General features: G+C 45.5%; 1 protein-coding gene across 4 annotated transcripts in view; it reads left to right on the top strand.

The window, feature by feature from the left end:
* SORBS1 (sorbin and SH3 domain containing 1) overlaps positions 1–21,046 on the top strand; it is a 258,773-nt gene that overhangs the window by 218,469 nt on the left and 19,258 nt on the right. For all 4 annotated transcript variants that reach the window (XM_019639011.1, XM_019639012.1, XM_019639013.1 and 1 more), the window contains 9 exons: positions 458–630; positions 1,188–2,663; positions 3,311–3,396; positions 6,658–6,825; positions 11,226–11,272; positions 14,844–14,958; positions 15,105–15,230; positions 16,778–16,972; positions 18,451–19,194. In XM_019639011.1, coding sequence (XP_019494556.1) covers positions 458–630; positions 1,188–2,663; positions 3,311–3,396; positions 6,658–6,825; positions 11,226–11,272; positions 14,844–14,958; positions 15,105–15,230; positions 16,778–16,972; positions 18,451–19,194 — 3,130 coding nt within the window. The remainder of the gene's footprint in view (positions 1–457; positions 631–1,187; positions 2,664–3,310; positions 3,397–6,657; positions 6,826–11,225; positions 11,273–14,843; positions 14,959–15,104; positions 15,231–16,777; positions 16,973–18,450; positions 19,195–21,046) is intronic.

The raw sequence follows: 21,046 nt of genomic DNA, 5'->3' as shown, positions 1-21,046 counted from the left end.
ATGAGTTGCTGGCGACGGCATAGGCTGCAGCCACTGCTGTAGTGGGTTGCTATGGGCTACCATGTGTAGCCAGCAGCCGCTGTGAGCGGCCATCCAGAAGCCGGCAACTGATCTGCCTCGCCCGGGAAGAGCACAATGATGGTGCCAACTTGGGCCAGTGAAGCAACGTCCTCCACAACTAGATTGAAGAATAAAAGAACAGCAACTTGTCTGTTCCCCTTCCCCTAATGCCCCAATAAAAATCTTTAAAAAAAAAAAAAGAATGCCCTTTAGAAAGAATGGTGCTTGATTAGGATGCCAGAAAGGGTGTTTCTTGTCTTCAGATCGCAATGTGCTTTTTAGAAAAGTGTTAAAAATACTAAGTCTTATTCTTTTCCCCCCTCTTTCTTTCTTTCTTTCTTTCTTTCTTTCTTTCTTTCTTTCTTTCTTTCTTTCTTTCTTTTATAATTGTTCTTAGTATATATTCTTCCAACTTCCACGCAGTGAAGAGGGAATCAGATGGAACTCCTGGGGATCTTGGGAGTTTGGAGAACGAGAGGCAGATTTATAAAAGCGTCTTGGAAGGTGGAGACATCCCTCTCCAGGGCCTCAGTGGGCTCAAGCGACCATCCAGCTCAGCCTCCACTAAAGGTAACGGAGTCAAGCCTGCAGGCCTCTCGCCCATCCACACCGTTATCGGGGTGCCTCCTGTCCATCTACACTATTATCGGGGTGTTGGCAGCAGGTGAACCTGTACCTACTGGGATACGTTTTGCCTTGTACACACCCAGTTCCAGGCCTTTGAGCTTTCTTATGTCCCCTCCCTAGTTTCTCACCGGCCATTTTTCTTTCTGGTGTTAATAGTTTCCCTTCCTTTAATCCCCAACCGTGCTCTCCCTGAAGCATCTCTCTCTCTCTTTCTCTCTCTCTTTCATTTTTGTTCTGATTCCCTTTTCTTAGAAATTAGCTGAACTTTTTAGCCTTTTCTAACTCTAGCAAGGTGGCCATTTTTTCGTTGCATCTTTGCACCTGCTTTGCAACACAGATTATTTTGCTTCTGGACATCGACTGGAAAAAAAAAAAAAAAAAAAAAAAAAGCCTTTTTGACAAATAAGCATGTTACCTCCCCTTTATTTATTTATTTATTTTTTAGCAGCTTCCAGCTTTAACCTAATGGGTCTGTTTATTTTATTCTGCATGCTTTCCAGTGGATCGTAAAGGTGGGAATGCTCACATGATTTCTTCATCTTCAGTTCATAGCCGAACCGTTAACCCTAGCAATGCGTTAGGCCCTGTGTGTAAGCACAAGAAACCCCTGTCCGCCGCGAAAGCCTGCATTTCCGAAATCCTTCCCTCCAAGTTCAAACCCAGGCTCTCTGCTCCCAGCGCTCTCTTGCAGGAACAGAAGAGTGTCCTGTTGCCATCGGAAAAGGCTCAGAGCTGTGAGAATCTTTGCGTTTCGGTTTCTTTGAATGATTCCAAGAGAGGCCTCCCGCTCCAAGTGGGGGGCAGCATCGAGAACCTGTTCATGCGTTCCCGGCGGGATTATGACAGCAAGTCGAGCAGCACCATGAGCCTGCAGGAGTTCGGCAGCAGCGCCAGGAGGCCCTGCCCACTCTCGAGAAAGGCTGGGATGCAGTTCACCATGCTTTACCGGGACATGCACCAGATCAACCGAGCTGGCCTCTTCCTAGGGTCCATCTCCTCCTCGAGTGTGCGGGATCTTGCCTCCCACTTTGAAAGGAGCAGCCTGGCCTTGGCCAGGGGTGAGCTGGGCCCCAGCCAGGAGGGCTCAGATCACATCCCCAAACACACAGTCTCCTCCCGCATCACAGCTTTCGAGCAGCTGATCCAGCGCTCCCGGTCCATGCCATCCTTGGACCTGTCCGGCAGGCTGAGCAAGTCCCCCACACCGGTGCTGTCCCGGAGCGGCCTGACCTCAGCCCGCTCCGCCGAGTCCCTCCTGGAGTCAACCAAGCTCCGGCCTAGGGACATGGATGGGATGAACCCCAGGGGTGTCTATGCCTCCCCAACCTGCAGCAATATAGTGGACCCCAGCTTGGGCTTCAGGGGCCTTGCGCCTTCTGAGCCCCTCTCCACCTGCTCTGACGAGCTCGACCACTGCTCGAACATCTCCAGCGACAGCAGAGAAGGCAGCGGTAGCAGTGTTCATGGGGACTTCCCCAAACACCGCCTCAACAAGTGCAAGGGCACCTGCCCGGCCTCATACACCCGCTTCACCACCATCCGGAAGCACGAGCAGCAGCAGACCTCCAGACAGCCTGACTGGCGCCCAGATTCCAGAGGGGACAGGAACACGCTCCTCAGGAACATCTACCTAATGAGTCCCCTCCCGTTCCGGTTGAAAAAGCCCCCCCAGCACCACCCCAGACAGCCTGCCCCCGGTGACTTCTCAGGCCCCCCCGCCGGCCGGAAGCCAGACCTCCCCAGCCAGCCCCTTCAGGATGATCCCCGCTCTGGGGCGAAGCCCTTGGTCCCCAAACGCCTGTCTTCCCGACACACCATGGCCAGGCTGAGCCGGATCTCAGAGCCCCCTCAGGAGAGACCCGCAGTCCCAGAGGACTGCCCGAGGGCCTTTAATAATGGGAACTCTGTGCCGTACTCAGACCACGGCCTGGACAGGAACAACAACCCACAGAGTGAACTGGGACCATCCCTCGGAGGTGGCATTTTGTGTATTCGCCCAGTCTCACCTCACTCGTCTCTCCACTTTGCTTGCTTTGTCCCCTCCTCCTGTGTGCCCTTGGTGCTCATTTTCTGGTCCATCCTTTGTTTTCTGTTTGTTTTGCTTGGCAATTAATCATGGCTCATAGTGGCTGCACTTCTTTAAAAACAAAGCCCCCATGTCATTTAGACTAACCACCAAACTCTGTTTCGAAAGAAAAATTGGCCATTTAGCTCACCTGAGAAATTTGCCCATTTGGACTCTTGAACCCCTTGCAGTTTGCACCAACCCCGACTCACCCTATGGTTTTTTGAGAGGCAGCCTCTCTCAGTGGCCCTGTGTGTGTGTGAGTGTACAGTGTGTCCCTGTAAGATCCTGCACGCCTCTTAGTAGGGACACTTTTCAGAGAAGGTCCTCTCTTTTTGCTCATCTTTTGCCTTCTGATGAGTTTTCTTTGTATTATACTAGTTCACATGTAAATTCAAAAAGTGAGAGGGGGGATTTTTTTTTTTCTTCAGAAATTGATAATTGGTCTGAACGACTATAAAAACTTGATATTTAGAACCGATGAAAGGTGGAATCTTTTCTCAGTCTGGTTTCCCACTAAATCTTTGCCTGTTTTAATTCTACTTTGTTGTTTTGAAGATTCAGAATCACCAAGACATTTTATACCAGCTGATTACTTGGAATCCACAGAAGAATTTATTCGAAGACGTCATGATGATAAAGAGGTATGTGCCATCTCTAAAATCTCTTAGCTCTTGCTCAGATAAAAATCTGAGGGAAGTAAACATTCTAGATCTCCGTCAGAGAGGTGGCGTGGCCTAGCAGTTGGAAGCAAAGATTGGCGTTGTCAGAAGTGACCTTTTTATATGACATAGGCTTGGTCACCCCTCTTTTAGTCCACTTTTCCAAGAGATAGGACTGGTTTCCCCGAGCCACTCAGTTCTAAATGCCACGTCGAGCCAGAACTGCTACATGGGAGGTTCAGAAAGAGGTGGCCAATATTTGTATTACTCTTTGCTCTTTCATCCCTTGCCCCAACCCTTGCCTTATTATTCTCTAGGGACATCCACCCACATATTTCTCCAATACTGTCCACCCCTCCCTTGGCACAAAACACAGTTGATACTGGGAAGGATGCAGTAGGAGAAGGAGGAAATTGAAAAATAATAATGTCCGTGATACATATTATGAAACAGTTTGAAGAAGTGGCCTTTAACTCAGAAGAAGAGAGATACTCGAATAAATGTTGGTAGACCCCCACCAAGAGCTTCAGGATACAGACTTTGTCTTACAGCTGCTGGCATGTCTGTACTGCAGTGGTAAGACTGACAGGGTTGGGAAAGGAACGTGTTCTCTTGGGATTTAGGAAAAGGTATTGGGTTGTCGGAAAAGTCATGACGCATTTTTGCAACGAAAAGCAGAAAAATAATTCATGACTTTTCTGACAACCCAACAGTTCTACAATACATATCAACTAAATGGGCAAAACTCACAAGCTTCTATTGTGATAAAGTGTTGTTATGAGGCACGCTTTCTAGACTTCGCATTCCCAGGAGAAAGGGTCCTATTTATTAAACAAACTCCGGTGTTCATTTTCCTATAATGAATTAAGGTGGAAGAATTGCTTTGAACCTGGTGGCAGGCGGGGAAAGGTGTTCATGTCTACACAATTCTTTTCCTTTCCCTATAAAATCTGAAGCCCTTTTTCTATGTTGTTCTGTTTTATTGAGTGGTTTCAGAGTTGAGGTGGACTTTCCTGAAGGACATAGGGTAAGCCCAACTCTGAGGAGTGCTGGATGATAATCATTGCTGCCAGGTGGTAAGACAAAGGACAGAAGACACCAGGGCTCTCCCGCTCTCCAGGCACAATACAGACAGTATTTAGTGAGACACTGGCACGTGTCTGTTGGAAGAAACAAGAGGAAGCATTTGCGGTACAGAATTATTTGTAATAATGAGATGGAAAACTTCGTCAGGCTGCAGAACAGATTTCATTTCAAGCCACCGTCATAGAGATACAAGATTCCCACCTGTGTAGGCCTAGGCTGCTAGGGTGAAAGAATATGAGATTCTATCTTACGAGTATGAACCTTAGTACCCAACATGGAAGGTTTTGTGATAGAATTCTTACCTACCACTTGGGAGGCATATTTTACTTAGTTGATTTAGTAGTGGATATATTAAGAGGTGCATTCAGAAGGTGAACAACTTATCTCCTGAATAACACTAGCTCTAAGATCCTTAAACACTTTGTGTCTTTACCTATGGTTTTGGCTTATGTGGTTGGTGAAACCATGGGATTGATGGGCTTGCTGAGGTCAGAGTCAAGCACTGGTTTGGGAACCTTGCTCCATTCCCTGTCCTCTCTCACTGATTTCTATGTGACCGTGGCCAGAGCTCCAGGGATATGGCACTCTCAGACATCAGTCCATTCCCACGGCTACAGAAAAAGTACACTTCCCAGCTAGTGGAGTGCCAGTCTGGCATTTTTCTATGCAAACGCTTTTATTATAAACATTGATGAAAATGGCATTTCAGAAAATGAGAACGTGTCAGTCCTGGAAGGGACATCAGTGGCCATCTAGTCAACCACCTTGTTTTATCCAGAAAAAAAAAAAAAACGGCAACAGGGTAATTAGTTGCTTGCTCGGGGCCACATAACAAATTAACTTACACCAGATGCAGAGCTAGAAACCGAGGACCAACTGTGCTCTGCAAAGCATGTTCTCATGTTTTTTCTCATTTAATCTTTACAACAACTTACCAGAACACTGGAAGTCCTTACAGCCATTTGATGAAATGTTACTTCATTATTTGTAGACCCTGGAGAAAAATAGAAACATTGGGCCCGCCGTCCTTTGGGGCTAGGTGTGACTTAAGGCATTTAATTGACTCCTGGAAGAAGATTAATGTTTTGTTGAGCATGCTAAGAATTATCAGTTCTAATTAATGCTTTCCTACCAGGAATGTTAACCCCAAGAATGTATACTTGGAATGGAATAAGAAAATATATTAAAGTTCTATTTCATAGGGGCATTTCAGTAGGCAATGTGGACATTTGATAAAATGCCACATTATTGAATTTTTTGAAAAGGCTTTTAAAAATAGAAATAGGTGACCATTTCCTTAATTTAGGGTAGACTATTTCTTCAAAACCCAATTACCATTATTCTTAGTTTATCTTCTGTATTTATATTCTACCTCATTCCCTTAAACTCAACTTGACTTTACCTACTGAAGAAATAGTTAAGTAAAAAAGTACAGTAAGAAAGTAACTGATGCTCTTTGCCAGTCACCTGCATAGCCTTTGGTGCACGTGCTGAGGCCACCTAAAAACTGTGCCCAGAGGAAGGATTGGCTGGTCTTGGAGATGGGAGTGTGCCATTTTTATGAAATGGGCGGCTCCACTCTATCGAGCATATTAGAATAACAGACATAGGAAGCACAAAAATGACCTAATTGCCTTAGACCCCACAGAGTTAAAGCCCATAGCAGGTTTAACAGGCCTGATGTAGGCAGGGGAATTAGCCAGCCCTGGTCCCACCATGGCAACACACTATGGGAATGCATCGTTACCTAAGAGAGGTAAAGATGTCACTTCCGGCCTCCTGCCGCCATCCCAGCATGCTTACAGATGCTCTGGATGGACCCCCTGTGTCACCTGGCCTTTGCTGCCCATGTGTCAGGGGGAAGGAGGCTTTGGGCTGAGCCAGGGGATAGCTTGCAGACAGCGTACTGTATGGAGCTCATCTTTCCCTGTGACCCACGTTCCCCAGGTTTCTCCTGTGCAGTGTGGTCTCCTTCCTGCACAGAGGGTGGTTACAGCGGGGACATAGTAGCAATGGCCATAAAGCCCTTCCGACATCTGATGCATAAAGTTTCCTCCCTATTGACCCAGCACCTTTTTCCTTAGTTGTTTTCTTTGGCAGTTTTCCAGTACCCCGGACCCGATGATTCACTGCCTATTTTATGCAATTTCATGGCAGAAACTTTTAGCGGACCAGAGACGACTTAAGCGCGAGCAAGAAGAGGCCGATATTGCAGCTCGGCGCCACACGGGCGTCATTCCAACGCACCATCAGTTTATCACTAATGAGCGCTTTGGGGACCTCCTCAATATAGACGATACGGCAAAAAGGAAATCTGGGTCAGAGGTCTGTTTTGGTCGCCTCGATCTGCTGCTTGACCCAAAGCAATATTTGCTTGCCCTCAGCATTGCCCGCTGTAGGCCAAATTAGTTCTCCAAACAGCATCTGTCATCTCAGCTTCCCTTAGGCTTGCTTTGGCTCTTCTGTGGCTGGTCAGTGGACATGATTCCCATCATGCCCTGTGCTCTGTATGTTCAAGCATGTCTGGCTGTGGGACCGGGATCTGCTGGCGCACACCCTTATGCATGCCTTAGAGCATCGGCTGCCTTCATGAGTCCAGTCTACGTCCTGCATTGTATCATGACACTGTGTTGCCTGTGCATTCTCCGTAGAAACTGTCTACCTTAGTCCATATGCATTAGCAGCTGTGGTTCGGACAATGATGAGACTCTTCTTTGAAGAGATGGTTTAGTGAAAATGACATTCCAAAAGTTAGCTAGCATTGCATGAGTTACACCATTTACACCAATTCCCAAAATTAGTAACTTTAGTATTGGACTGTCGGAGAATGAACAATACTGCTGCTCAGCATTATGCAATGAATGAATTGAATAAAGTGTTCAGTAGCGCTGCAGCCTCACTGAAGAATTCTGAAACCCGAAGAGTTTTGCAGTGAGAATGAGCTTATGCAGGGTGAGAGAGCTCTTGGAGAGACATTTCATTTGTTCCCTTAATTTTGACATTGCTCAGCTAAGAGTACGCAACTTCATGTTATAGAATAAACGAAGAAGCACAAACCTTTGAAGTAATTTTGTTCAGTCCTTGGCTTCCTGCACCAAGGCCAACATGTTGAAATCCTTGGGCTGGCCAAGGGCTGCGTCTGTGTCAAGAGTTTGTTTTGCTACCGTGACCCTAAAGTAGCTCTGCTGAAGATTAGCTCCTTTGGAGGAAGTGTGTGTGTCTGTGGCTTAGGTGGTATGGAAATGAGTGACACCCAAAGTATACACAGTCTTAGAATCTTTCAATATAATAGTAGATTGATATTTATATTTTCATCTTTTGAGTGACAGGCAACACTGGCTAGTCAGTTTTTTTTTTTTTCCTAAAGAAATAGAAGGTGCCTGGGAAGAAGAGATAAAGAAAAGAAGGAACCAGATTAAAAGAAGGGAAGCTAGAGTGGGGAAGGAGATTCTAAAGTGATGGAGGAAAAGAAAATGCAATAAGGAAGAGGCAGACGTTCGCAAGCGTTAGTCAGTTGCAAGGGAAGGATAGCCCCTCAGCCCTCGGCATACTGGCTCCTTCTCAGAACTACTCTGTTCTGGGGACTCCACAGATGGTTGGTCCTCATTCACAGGCCTCCCTGTTTATGAGTGATGGAGAAGATGGCAACAGGCACAGGCACCCTAGGGTTGCACACTCACATGCCTAGACAATACATGCAAATGAAAATGCAACTGGGGCAGAATAACTGTGGACAGAGGCAAGCAAACTCTGCCTAACCCACCCTTCTGGAGCAGTGATTTTCAAACTTGAGTGCATCGGAATACCTTAGAACAAGGGTCAGCAAACTTTTGAGACGGAAGAGCCTCCAGGGGTCAGCAAACTGCGGCTTGCGAGCTTGTGGCTCTGAAGTAAAATTGAAAATGGAAATAAAACTATCGTAGTTTCATCAATAAAATTTTTAAAGGCTACTATTCACATAATGGTGATTATGTAAAAATATATTTATGGCTTTTGAATAATTTTTAAATTGTTGTGAGGGACAGGATTGGCTCTTCCAGGGGTCAGCAAACTTTTGAGAGAGAACGTACCCAAAGAGCCGCATGTGACTCGTGAGCTACAGTTTGCCGCCCCTGCCCTAAAACCTTGTTAAAATACAGATTGCTGGGCTCCCCCCACAAAGTTCCTGATTCTGGGGTGGGGCCTGAGAATGTGCATTTCTAACCGATTCCCAGGTGATGTTGATGATACCAGTTTAGGGACCACACTTTGAAAATCACTGCCCTAGGTGTTGACTGACAGACATGAGAAAATAGACACCAACAAGTCCCACGTACCCCGGGCTGTGCAGACACACTTCAGCCCCATTCAGTAGACCCGGGTGACCCTGAGTTCTGTGCAACACCCTGTGGGGAGGCAGAAACAAGACTCAGACTGTGCCCTTGGGTAGTCCAGTGGGAGAGGAACTCTGGGAACAGTTATGTCTGCTGTAGGAACAGTTATCTCTGTTGTCCTCAGTAATACAATGCTGTGGGAGCCAGAGGACTGATGGATTCGGCCTTAGGGAGACAGAGGAAGATAAAGAGGAAGACATGCTTTGTATAAGCAATGCTGACTCACATAATATGTCTTAAGAGATCATTGGAATCAGTGTGTCTCAACTTTTTGTAATGTATGTACGATTCCCTTTAATAAAAAAAGAAATTTCACCATCCCCCAATGTCAATCTAATCCAATTTACAAATTAAATAGTAAACTATGCGCCTATACAAGTTTATTAATTTAATTGATAGGTCATATCAATTTTTGCCTGAGCTTAGTTGCCACTCAAAGTGTGACTATGGTTATGTTTTGGTATAATTTTTTAAAGTTCACACAGTCCTATAGCTGGCTGTCATGGGGTGCCCACCACTTTTATTGGAATCACTATGAAATGTCTGTCCTTACAGTTTTGGTCATTTGGCCTTCTCGTGAACTTGTCGTTTATCATTATCCCACATTTGTTCTTTTATTATTTGCCTACGACTGTGAAATTATGCTCTTTGGTCACAGACAGACACAAATGCAGACATTGAAATTGTGTGGCAAAAAAGAAAGGAAAGAAAGGGAGGAAGGAAGGAAGGTAAGAAGGAAGGAAGAAATTATGTGGCATTGGTTATAAGGCAGCATCCAGTTGACCTCTAACATGTATGTATATAGATAGATAGATGGAAACATCAAATGAAAATGCAAAAATAAAAAATTCCTGTGTCGAATTCATGGCCCTTAAGAAGATCCTTACAAGACCCCAGGTTGAGGAATCTGGTGATATGGAGGATATCACCGAGGGATTAGGATCTAAAACTAAGCTTGGTGAAGTTTGTCAATACCATTGTTTTTCTCACCTAAAGCTTCCCATTTTCCCTTTCTACTTTGGCCATGCCCTCTAATATTGAAGAGGAAGTGTATGATTTCATTTTTATCACATTGTTTCTCTAGACCAGAAAGCCATAACAGTTGAAGAAGTTGGATCTACTCATGACTGGGTTCAGAATTATATTGGCGGCTGTAAACAGCTTGCTCACATGAAGTTCTATCCCCTACCTTTCTTTAAAAAAAAAAAAAAATAGTTAAAATACATTTTTTTGGCAGTGAGGATGAATGATGATGTGCAAATAAATATGGTAAGTAAAGGTGAACATTTTGCTCTTTTTTGCTGGAATTGGAGATGAAGACATTCCAGACAGAGAAGGGGGGTTAGGCAAGGTGTAGCTAATAGACTTGCCTGACTGGATTGGGAAGAGTATAAAAAGAGATAAAGGCAGTTAGGTATGAGTGGGAGAAATTGCCCAACTACCTTAACCCACTTCAGAAATTGAGATTTGATCTGAGAGACAGTTGAGAACCTCAGCCAACTTCAAAGCAAGAAAGTGATGTGATGGAAGTATTTGAGGAATGTTGTTTGTGCTCCTGAGTGACAGTAGATTAGAGTAAAGAGAAGCAAGTCAAAGGAAGCTTTGTGCCTGTAGGAACTAGAGGTCAGACATGAGAGGGATTGTGGAGGGACGGACTGAGGGAGAGGGAGCATTGGTGTGACTTCCAGACCTGGCGTTCTGAAAGGAGAGGGCTACCCAACAGGAATAGAAGCCTTAGAGAAAAAATGAGCTCAGGGCTCACTTTACCTAGCTTTTTGGATGATCTCACAGGCCATGAGAAATATATATATGGAGTTGAAGATGACGTGAGAGGTTAATCAGGGTTTCATCTATTGGGTTGTCAGAAAAGTCATGACATATTTTTTCTATGTTTTTCATTGAAAAAAATGCGTCATGACTTTTCCGACAACCCAATACTTGCAGATGGTAATTTAAGTCAGGCAAACAGATAATCTAAGAATAAGACTGTGATGATTCCTAAACAGTAAGACTTCTGGTTAATTCTGTTTTTATTTTTATTTTTTTTGTTCTGTTTTTTAATAGCTATGGTCAGCCTTAGGGAACTAGCACTTCAGCTTTGGGACTTTTCTAACCATCTCTTTCCCAAATCTGTCCCACCTTAGGGAGATTCTCATGCATGATATAGTTGACCAAACATCGATCTAGTGTCCTGCTGAAGTCAGACAAGTGGAGTTTTACCCAGATTTGTACACCAGAATGAACTGCTTAGATTGAATTTTTCTGCTTTGCTTTCTAGAAACTTGTGGAAATGTATCTTTTTCATTGTATATGAATCGTGATTTTAACTTAACTTTTTTTTCTTGTGTTTAGATGAGACCTGCCAGAGCCAAATTTGACTTTAAAGCTCAGACACTAAAGTAAGTGCCACCAGTCATTCGTCATTTTAACTGCCTCTTTGAAACACAGAAGCTCACTGATAGAGAAATTGGAGAAATAACAATGATAAAAAACAATAGGTTATAGGGCCAGCAGAGTGGCTCAGTTAGTTAAGAGCTCGCTCAAGAGTTTGAGCTCTGAGCAACAGTGGTTCGAGTTCCAGCCCGAGCTGAGCAGCCGCTGAGCTGCCAACAGGTAGCAGGATGGCTCAGCTAAAAAAACAAAAACAAAAACAAAAAAAAAAATAGGTTATGGCGTTTACTATGTGCCAGGCACTGCTCCGAGTGCTTTACACTACATTACGGTGCAACATAGGTTACTCTGTAATCCTGAGAGGTCAGTACTATTATTATCTCTTTGTACAAATGGGGAAACGGAAGGACTGCAAGGTTAGGGAACTTGCCTAAGCTCGTCAGTGATGATGTCAGGGTTCAAACCCAGGCAGCCTGGTGCCAGAGCCGGGGCTCTTTCCACTATGTCACCCTGCCTCCTCCTATATAGGGACTCAGTTTGCTTATTCAAGTGATGGCTCGATCTGACTCACCCTTTCTATGAAAGGAACCAGAACCAGCCTCTAGGAAGATAACTTTACAATATTTTCTACAATATCCCAAGAGATTACAGGCTTATGGGGAACCTATAGGAGACCAGTATTTCTCTAAGTATGTTTCTCAGAGTGCTAGCTCTAAAATATTTCTCAAAAAGAGCGTTCCATCATAGAAATGAGTCTGGGGACCACTGCATACTATGTCTCTACCTCCCCACCCCCGCCTTGAAGAGATACTTTGCTATTGCCATATTAAAGGCTCTAGAAGCCTTTCAATGAAGAAACCTGATTAGCTTATTTAACCCAGTGTTACCTAAAATTTAGATGACCCAGAAACCTTTATACTTTCCGTGGAATGAAATTTGGGAAATTCTACCAAGGACTGGGTTCCAGATGGTACCTGCTCACTTTATATCTAATTATGGGCTAAAATGGACCATGAGTTTTCATTGGCAGCAATGACCAGCAGCCATCCATTGTCCTGCTGATGGGAGGCCCCGTGTCTGGTGATGAGGGAGAGCTCCCCATCCTCAGACACTGGGAACTGCTGTGTGGAGGCGGCTCAGCCATGCTCTCCTCCAACACAAAACCAGGATACGGTTTCCAGAACCTAGGCACAAATCTGGTGCACCGGGCGTTTGTAATTACTCCAGTCCTTTAGCTCAAGAGGTGGCGACGTCATGTGCCAGAGGGTTATGGCTTTAAAGTCCTGATTCTGCAACTTATTGTCTCTGTGACTGTGGACAAGTCACCCATCTCTCCTGCCTCAAATTTCCTCATCTGTAAAATGGGCATTAAAATGCCTCCCTTCCAGAGCAGCCGAGGTAACTTAGTTACAAAACACTTTGTACAATGTAGCAAAAGTCAGTGACCCCCTTTTTTAACCAGAGAGAGGATAACAAAGATATATAAATTAATGTTTAATTTTACCTTCTTCCATTTTTTTCTTTGACTTGAGAAAGGCCCATGTAATATTCATTGAATGGTGTTGTGTTGGTAATATTACATTTACCTAGATTTTATTTTTTTAAAAAGTCTTCAAACAATTTTTTTCTTTAGAGCGACCCTGTCAGATAGAACAGGTGAGAAAGCTGAGGTAGACAGAACTTGTCACCATTTTTCAGCATTGCCAGTGCTGGAGGGAGGGTCCCTTCCTCCGGACTCAGTGTTTCATCCTACCATGCTGTCTCCAAAAAAAGCTAATAAAACTTTTTTTAAAAAAGTAAATGGCAGATCCATAGACTTGAGGCTTTTTAAATATCTTCAGTCACTGGGTTCTATTTTTCTCCATAGTGTGTGACTTAAAAAAAGTGTTCTGTGGGAGCACTCAATTCAACAACGTTGAGCAGGTTTCTTTCCCACAGGACCTCTCTCAGCCTCTGCTGTGCCAATGTACATGGTAACACTCCAGGAAAGATCTAAAATATATGTCAGACCTTGTCATATGGTTCTTTGGGAGATGGGGGTGTGGTCCACAGTGCAGGAAGGATGGTGACCCCAAGCACCCCATGGTACATCTCCTTTGGCCGCAACTACAGACCTCTCACGTGAGCCGTTCTACCCATCTTAACAGCGGGACCATTACGGCTCCCACCTGCCTGTACAGCTGCAAGTCACTTAGGGTTGGAGCCTGCAGACCTCCAGCAGGGGTGGATGTGCTGAAAGTCTTGTTTATCCGGGTGTCCATGGTTGGGGGTAAAAGGAAGGGAGGAATTCCGAACGCCCCCCAGGAGGGCTATGGCAAGAATTTGACCGAAGACATTCCTTCTTACGGAGACCAATGCCCTGTTACCCTTCACGGGCCTCTTTAGGGTTAGAATCCTGTCTACCAGTGTGAGACCCACAAAGACTGCCTTGTTCTTTCATTCCGCACAGTACTGACTTTGTGTAAAGTTTTCCAGATGTGCCCCCATTGTTTAGCCAGCATCTCTCACGTACCATGGGACTTCCTGGCATACTGCAAAGCAGGCACACTCCCTCCAAATTACAGCCAGAGACCTTTCTTTCCAGGCAGTTGGTTTGATGCAAATGGAAAAGATCTAGTTCATCTTTTTTCTAATCCAAGAAAATTTCAAGTAACAATTTTTGTTCTCCTTTTAAGTTCTCACTTTGTTTATAAAAGTTATCTTTTTGTCTCCTTTTTCCAAAAGGAATCCTGATTAGAGGTTAACATCATCATTATTGAGGCAAACAAAGGGATGGATATGGAAAAGTTGAAAAAAGGCATGAAAAACACTTTTCTTTCCAAGATCCCTTTATGTTGAAAAGGAAGTGAATTAACATTTACCAGGTGTTAACCATCTGACAGGCAACAGTGCTGGGTGTTTTATTTGTAGTTTGTTGCTGAATTCAACAACTCTGAGTTAGTTCCTATTTTGATAATATCTCAATGATATTAAGTGTTTTGCCCAAGGATTCAGAGCTAGTAAATGGTATAACTAGGTTTGAATCCAGATCTGCCTGATGTCAGAGCCTTTCTACTGCATGATGATGGATGGATGGTGAAATATGTGGATAGATGGATGGAATGATAGAAGATATTAATATATGAGAAATAATTTGAGGGTAACTTAAAGCAGTGGAGGCATGCCTTACCAGGGCAGGGAAGAGGGAAGTGAAAGCAGTGAAAGTATCTAGAAGGAAATGTCTTTCATCATTTAATGAACATCAGTTAAGACTACTGAATACATTTGCTATGTGTTACATAAATATTCTGCACATAAGACGGCATTCGCAAAAAAAACATAGGGAAAACCACAACAAACTGAGCACTTCTGAGTGCTAGTCCATTTAAAAGTTAACATCCAGCCCACAGAAGACTGGAGCAATGCCAAGCGTGATGTAATTTCCTTCACAGTGAGGTTCTCGCTTCCAAATATGGAGCCCCCTCTTGTGTAATTTGCTCCCTTTGACCCCACTCGACGTCTCCTTCTGCTAAAAAACTGGGTGTCTTAATCTTACACATATTGAAACATCGGCTAAAATGCACGCCCTTCTGTTGACAGGGAGCTTCCTCTGCAAAAGGGAGACATTGTTTACATTTATAAGCAGATCGACCAGAACTGGTATGAAGGAGAGCACCACGGCCGGGTGGGCATCTTCCCACGCACCTACATTGAGGTACCGCAGCTCCTTCTGTTTCTGAGGAAAAGCCCGATCAGGCCCAAAGCACCGTTCATTTACCACAAACTTGTGCGTTGTTTCCTCCTCTCCTCTCATGTCTCTACTTTCTTTTCTTTTCTCTTTTACCTCTTTTCCTTTCTTAGCTGCTTCCACCTGCAGAGAAGGCTCAGCCCAAAAAGTTGACACCGCTGCAGGTTTTGGAATACGGAGAAGCTATTGCTAAGTTTAACTTTAATGGTGATACGCAAGTAGAAATGTCCTTCAGAAAGGTAAGCCACCCTCTCCTGTGCTTCGGGGTCTGTTGGATGGCAGTGTGGCATGGCAGTGGCGTGCCAGTATGGCAGTGCTGTTGGTACACCTTAGAGATAGAGATATGCCCAATCGAGGATGGCACTCAGGGTGTTTGGAGAATTTTCTGAGGTGAGGCATTTTAAACAAACCCTAGGATCGTGTCAGGGTTCAGCTACATTGATTTCACTGATTCGAGGCAGTATTTCTGGAATCTTAGACATCTTTTGTAAACTATGTTCAACCAACATTTATTGAGCACCTAATGATGTCATAAGCTCTGGGTAGGTGACTAGGTTTTACACCATAGTGATGTGGCCTAGTGGAGAAAAGCAAGTCCTTTGACACCAGGAGAATTTGAAAAACTTTGTGGCCAAAAGTCATGGGTTATCAGCTGTGTGGCTCTTAGGGAATTAAGTAGTTTTTCCGAGCCACCATTTCCTCATATATAAAATGAAGATAAGTGGCCCTCGTAGAGCTGTTGTAAGAGGATTAAATGAAACGACATATGTGAAGTTCCCAGCATGACATATGGCATCTAGTTTGTGGTCAGTAAACAGGAGATACCAATGTTATCATTATTATTGCCTCCAAGGAGCTGAGCATGCTTACTTTGAACACAATTAAGCTGTGCAGAGACACTGTTCTTCCCAGGAATCCAGACTCTTCACATGTCAGAATTCTCTGACTTCCCAACATTATTAATGTTTCTAATGTTATTGAGGATTGAAAGAAGTGAGCACATGCCTTCGATAAAGATGAGCCCCCTTACAGAAAAGAGAAACACTGGAAGCAACCCAGTTGCCTAACATCGGGAGACCACTGATTAAGTCACTGTATGTATGTGCAGTAGAATATCCTGCAGTGGTCTATTAAGCTGTGCAACACTGTTAAAAACGTTGAATTATATTTCTTGATAAAGAAGTAGGTTCACGATGTGATTAACTATAAAAAAGCAAGGTGGAAAAGGGAAATACAATGCATACTCAATTTTTATAGGAAATTATGTACAAGTCTAATTCACATGTATAGAATTCAACCTAGGAAGTACATATATCAAAATATTAACAGTTACCCCCAGTGATAATATTATGGGTAATGATTATTTTCTGCTTTATATTTACTTGTGTTTTAATTTTTCTATAATGATACAGGAACAAAGTAAAAGTATAAAAGAGTGAAAAAAGAGAATCCCCCCCAAAACCTTTGCCTTAGAGAAGTTTGGATATCTGTTTTGCATTAAATGAGTCAAAAACACTACATTTACCTACTAGCTTGGGGGAATAAACATGACCTTCTCCTTTACTGAAATATTTAAAGACCAAGCTTTAACCCCCAGCATCCAGGTAGCTTTACTGCTGTTAGCTTCTCTATCCCAGTGATATTCATTCCATCCAGGTCTAGCAAGGAAGGTTTCTCTAAGCAAAGAATGTGATAAATAAGGCAGGATAGCAGAGGGTGCAGGCAGAGGCCTCAGGCTTGCTGAGGCATGGTGGGACAAGAACCCTTGCCTTGCCGTGTCTTACAGGGTGAGAGGATCACGCTGCTTCGACAGGTGGACGAGAACTGGTACGAAGGGAGGATCCCGGGGACGTCCCGGCAAGGCATCTTCCCCATCACCTATGTGGACGTGATCAAAAGGCCACTGGTGAAAAACCCAGTGGATTACATCGACCTGCCTTTCTCCTCCTCCCCAAGTCGTAGTGCCACCGCGAGCCCACAGGTACCTAAGCTTCTCGTCACTGGTTTTCACACTCAGCATGACAGACCCACAGTGCTGGTAGCACACAGCCCCTTGGGGGTGGTTCTTCGGCACGGTGATTAAGGACCATCCTCAGCAATGCAGAGTATACACACAGGGGTCTGTTTTCGTACATTCGAGCGGCATTTTTCATACACTTGGTTGGAGAAATATTATCTCAGGAAAAGGAAGAACTTAAAGCGATTGCTCTGGGAATAATATGACTAGGGAAAGAGAAAAGAGAGCCTTTATCAGTTCATCCAAAACTCTGTACTGGGAGTATCCCATCCTGGGTAAAGCTGGTGGTCTGGGTACCACCACTGTACCATACCTACCATGGCCCAGTATGGTTCTCTTAGTCATCTTGTTGGTCAAGGTTGGCCTGCAAAAGGTAGAAATCCAGAGTATTCTTTGCAAGCAGGAACCAGGTTGGAAAAGGGACTTATAGCATCTCTGTGTACACTGGGCTGAAAGCAAGTTTATAATAAAATGTTTGCCTTCCTGAACATTAATTATGGGCAAGCTTGTTTTAAACTATAAATTATTCCAAATCCATCCCTGCTTTCCCAAAGTGAACAAAAAATTAGGACCTTGGACTCAGGAGAGGCATGGTGGGATGACTTCTTGTGAAAGAGTCTGGCCATACTGCCATTGTAAGTTGTAGGAAGGGTGGTCAGAGAAAGGAGAACAAGCAGGGACTCAGGATGACAGAGGATGGCACCTCTTTCCTGTCATCCTCTAATCATGTCTTCCTCTTCCAACTGCCCATCACTGACCCCAGGAGATGGTTCTTGGGTGAAAGCATTAGAAAGGCTGACCCAGGCTTCCTGCACAGCAAGAGCCATGCCCTGGGATCTCATGGGGAGAGGGTGTGAGACTGGCACAGGGCATTCTGCTTTGTAATAATATGGGGAACTCAACTAGATTTTTTTACCTGACTATTGCAAAGTGTGACTGTCAAACAAAATGGCTGCACTGCTCATACTCCTCTCTGGGAAGCTCCTTGCTGAGCGCCCCCTAGGGAGGATAAAACCCAAGGAACGGCCATGGCAGTGGCAGGTTTCTTCCTTGTGGTTCTGGGTCAGGGCTTTGCTTGCAGAGGTGGTTGGGTGGGGCAGGGTGGGGAGCTCCCAGTGTGTCCCTTTGAAAGTCTGATTTTGCAAACCAGGTGTAACTGCCCCAAGGGGACCCTTTCTCCCATCTGCACACCACTTGCTTCTCCTAGCCACCCCCCTACCCCCCGCCTGCACACACTCATGCGTACACACACCCACATCCCAGTTTCTCTCCAAACCTAACCATACAATTTCCTTTTGGACACCAGAGTGTCCCACTCGTCTTTTCCATTTCATTCCTCTCTATATGTCCCTTGTGATTATTTTCCTCCTTTCTTCTTTATGCTGACCCTTGTACCTTTTGCTTCTTTCTTTTGTTCTCTTCTCTCTCCTTTTCTTTTTAAGTTTCCCAGTCACAGCAAGCTCATCATGCCAGCCCCCTCATCTCTGCCTCACCCCCACCGAGCCCTGTCCCCTGAGTTGCATGCTGTCACCTCTGAGTGGATCTCGCTGACTATAGGGGTCCCAGGCAGGCACTCTCTGGCCCTGACCCCACCCCTGCCTCCCCTGCCGGAGGCTTCTGTCTATAACACTGACTACTTTGCCTTGTTGGCAAGACCTGGTCCCTCCCTGCCCCTCAGGCTCCCACATTCAAGTTGGTCCACCTCACGCTCAGTGGTATCCCCACTGGCCCTACCTCCTCCCCACAAAGCCTACTCCCTGGCACCCGGTGCCCAGGCCTCCCTTCACATCAATGGAGACAGTGGTATCCACCAGGACAGCTTCTCCCAGCCGCTGCTTGGGAGCTCCGACAGGGTCATCTCGGAGCTTAGCGATGCCTTTAGCAACCAGGGAAAGCAGCAGCCATGGCGAGAAGAAAGCAGACAGTATGAGAGGAAAGCAGAGAGGGAGGCAGGTGAGAGATACCCTGGTGGACCCAAGATCTCTAAGAAGAGCTGCCTGAAACCTTCAGACGTGGTCAGGTGCCTGAGCACGGAACAGAGACTCTCAGATCTCCACACCCCAGAGGAGAGCCGGCCCAGCAAGCCCCTGGGTAGCCCTTTTCCGGGAAGGGAGGCTGAGCAGACAGAGCTGCATAGAGGTGGCGAGCAGGCTCAGAGGAAGGCTGCTCGGAGTGGTGTGAGCCAGGTAGGCCTGCAGCATGACGTGTGTGCCTTGGCGTCTGAGTTGGCAGGGTGGGCCAAATGTCTCACCCACGGTCCATCTACTGAGGCCGCGTGGATGCCGGTGAGACCCAGTTGCTTGCCATGGGAGCAAAATTATCACCCAAGAGGGAATGGAGGGGTTATCAATTAAGGTGTCAGGGCTGGGGACAGTTGGAGGCAAAAGACAGGCTCTATTCTGGCCTCTTGAGGTGATTTGAAATTTACCCCCACTTTGGGTACTTTCTGTCCTGGTGCAAAAGCCCCTGAGAAGGAAGCCTTCCTTATACCCCATTCATTCCTTGGAGATCATCTCGGTTTTCTCGGACTAGCACAGCTGAGAACACCAGGCTTCAGTGTGGCTCAGCGTGGTCCCGTCTTATGTGAAACACACCTTGTTTGCATAACCCATGGCGCTCTGCCAGGGCTCAGCTCCGTCAGGTCCTCGTCCTGTGTCGTGTTTGTGTGGTTGTGTGGTGCCTTTGTTCACTGATGAACAAATGCATTTTGGTTCTGGGAGGAACTTGCGGGCCCAGCGCTGGGGCCCTCAGAGATATGGGGTTCTTGAATGGGCACAGCAGGTTTTTAGGTGACTGTCCCATATTCTCACGGGGTCAGCTACAGCAATTTCACAAGTTGGACCAAGGTGGCCTTAGGGTGTTTTGAGAGCTGAAAATTTGGGGTAGGGGAGGAGATGAACTTGGCAATTAGGTCATGATTCTGATTTTGCTGTGCTGTTTAATACCCGCAAAGTCAAAGGCTTTGGCAGCTTCCTCAAAGGAGCCAGGTTTGAATGCCTGCTCACCTCCTGCTGTCTAGTGACTTGGGAGTTACTTCCTCTCTCTGAGCCTCAGTTTCTTCATCTGTAAAATGGAGATAATAATACCTATCTCATAGAGTGGTTGAAAGGATTCCACAAAGTAATGTATGAGAAGTTCAGGGGTTGGGAATGGAACACGGTCAGCACTTTGTAAATGGAAGCTGTTCACTTTGGGTGATCTAGAGCTACTTCTGGAACTGAGAACATTCTAGAATGTCTTTAGAACCAAATGGAATCCTTAAATATGCCTTTCCAAACCATTTATTGTCTACTGTGTACAGTGCCCACAGTAGACTATGCTTGATCTCGGACCTACAATCTCAGTTTCCCTTTTAAGTTTCATTTATTTGCGCAACAAATATTTATCCAAGACCTGGAGACACCAGCCTCTGGGCAGGATACTGGGACCATGTGGTCCCTGCTCTTGAGGAGCCTATGTTCCGGTGAGACTGACTGACACAGCAGTGTCACGGCTGCAGTAATAGAGGTTAATGTGGCTTATACTCTCCCTAGCAAGCTACTTAACCCTCCCCAGCCACGGTTTTCTCATGTGCAAAGTAGGAGTGAAAGTGGTCCCACCCAATAGGGTGGTCGCAACGATTCAATGAAGAGGTGGGGTTCCGGCATGTGGGAAGGCTCCATGAAATGAATCGTTGCTCTGGCTCCAAGTTAGGGGCCGAGGGAAATAGCAGCACCTGGGGAAGGCTTTGCGGGGCCCTGGAGCAGGTGCTCCTGGAACGTGTGTTCCGTGAGGAAGAACAGGGTGAGCCCAGTTAAGGAAAGAATAGTTTGTTGGGGAGAGGTGGTAAAGTGGCTCGTTGAACAGCATTAAATGTCCCTGACACAGGAACTATTCTGTAAACATTCTAAGTCCGTCCACAGTGCCTGGAGACCTCGTTATTGTCAGCAGTGAGTCATAACGACCTGATTCCAGGACCCAGTGTGGACAGGAAGTACGCATGGTGCCGGAGCTCGGGGTGAGGTTAGGGGTATACACTTCCCTCCTGCTTCCTAACAG

Source organism: Hipposideros armiger, unplaced genomic scaffold (assembly GCF_001890085.2).
Source record: "Hipposideros armiger isolate ML-2016 unplaced genomic scaffold, ASM189008v1 scaffold_42, whole genome shotgun sequence".
Lineage (NCBI taxonomy): Eukaryota > Metazoa > Chordata > Mammalia > Chiroptera > Hipposideridae > Hipposideros > Hipposideros armiger.
This window is presented reverse-complemented; position numbering and strand designations above follow the sequence as displayed.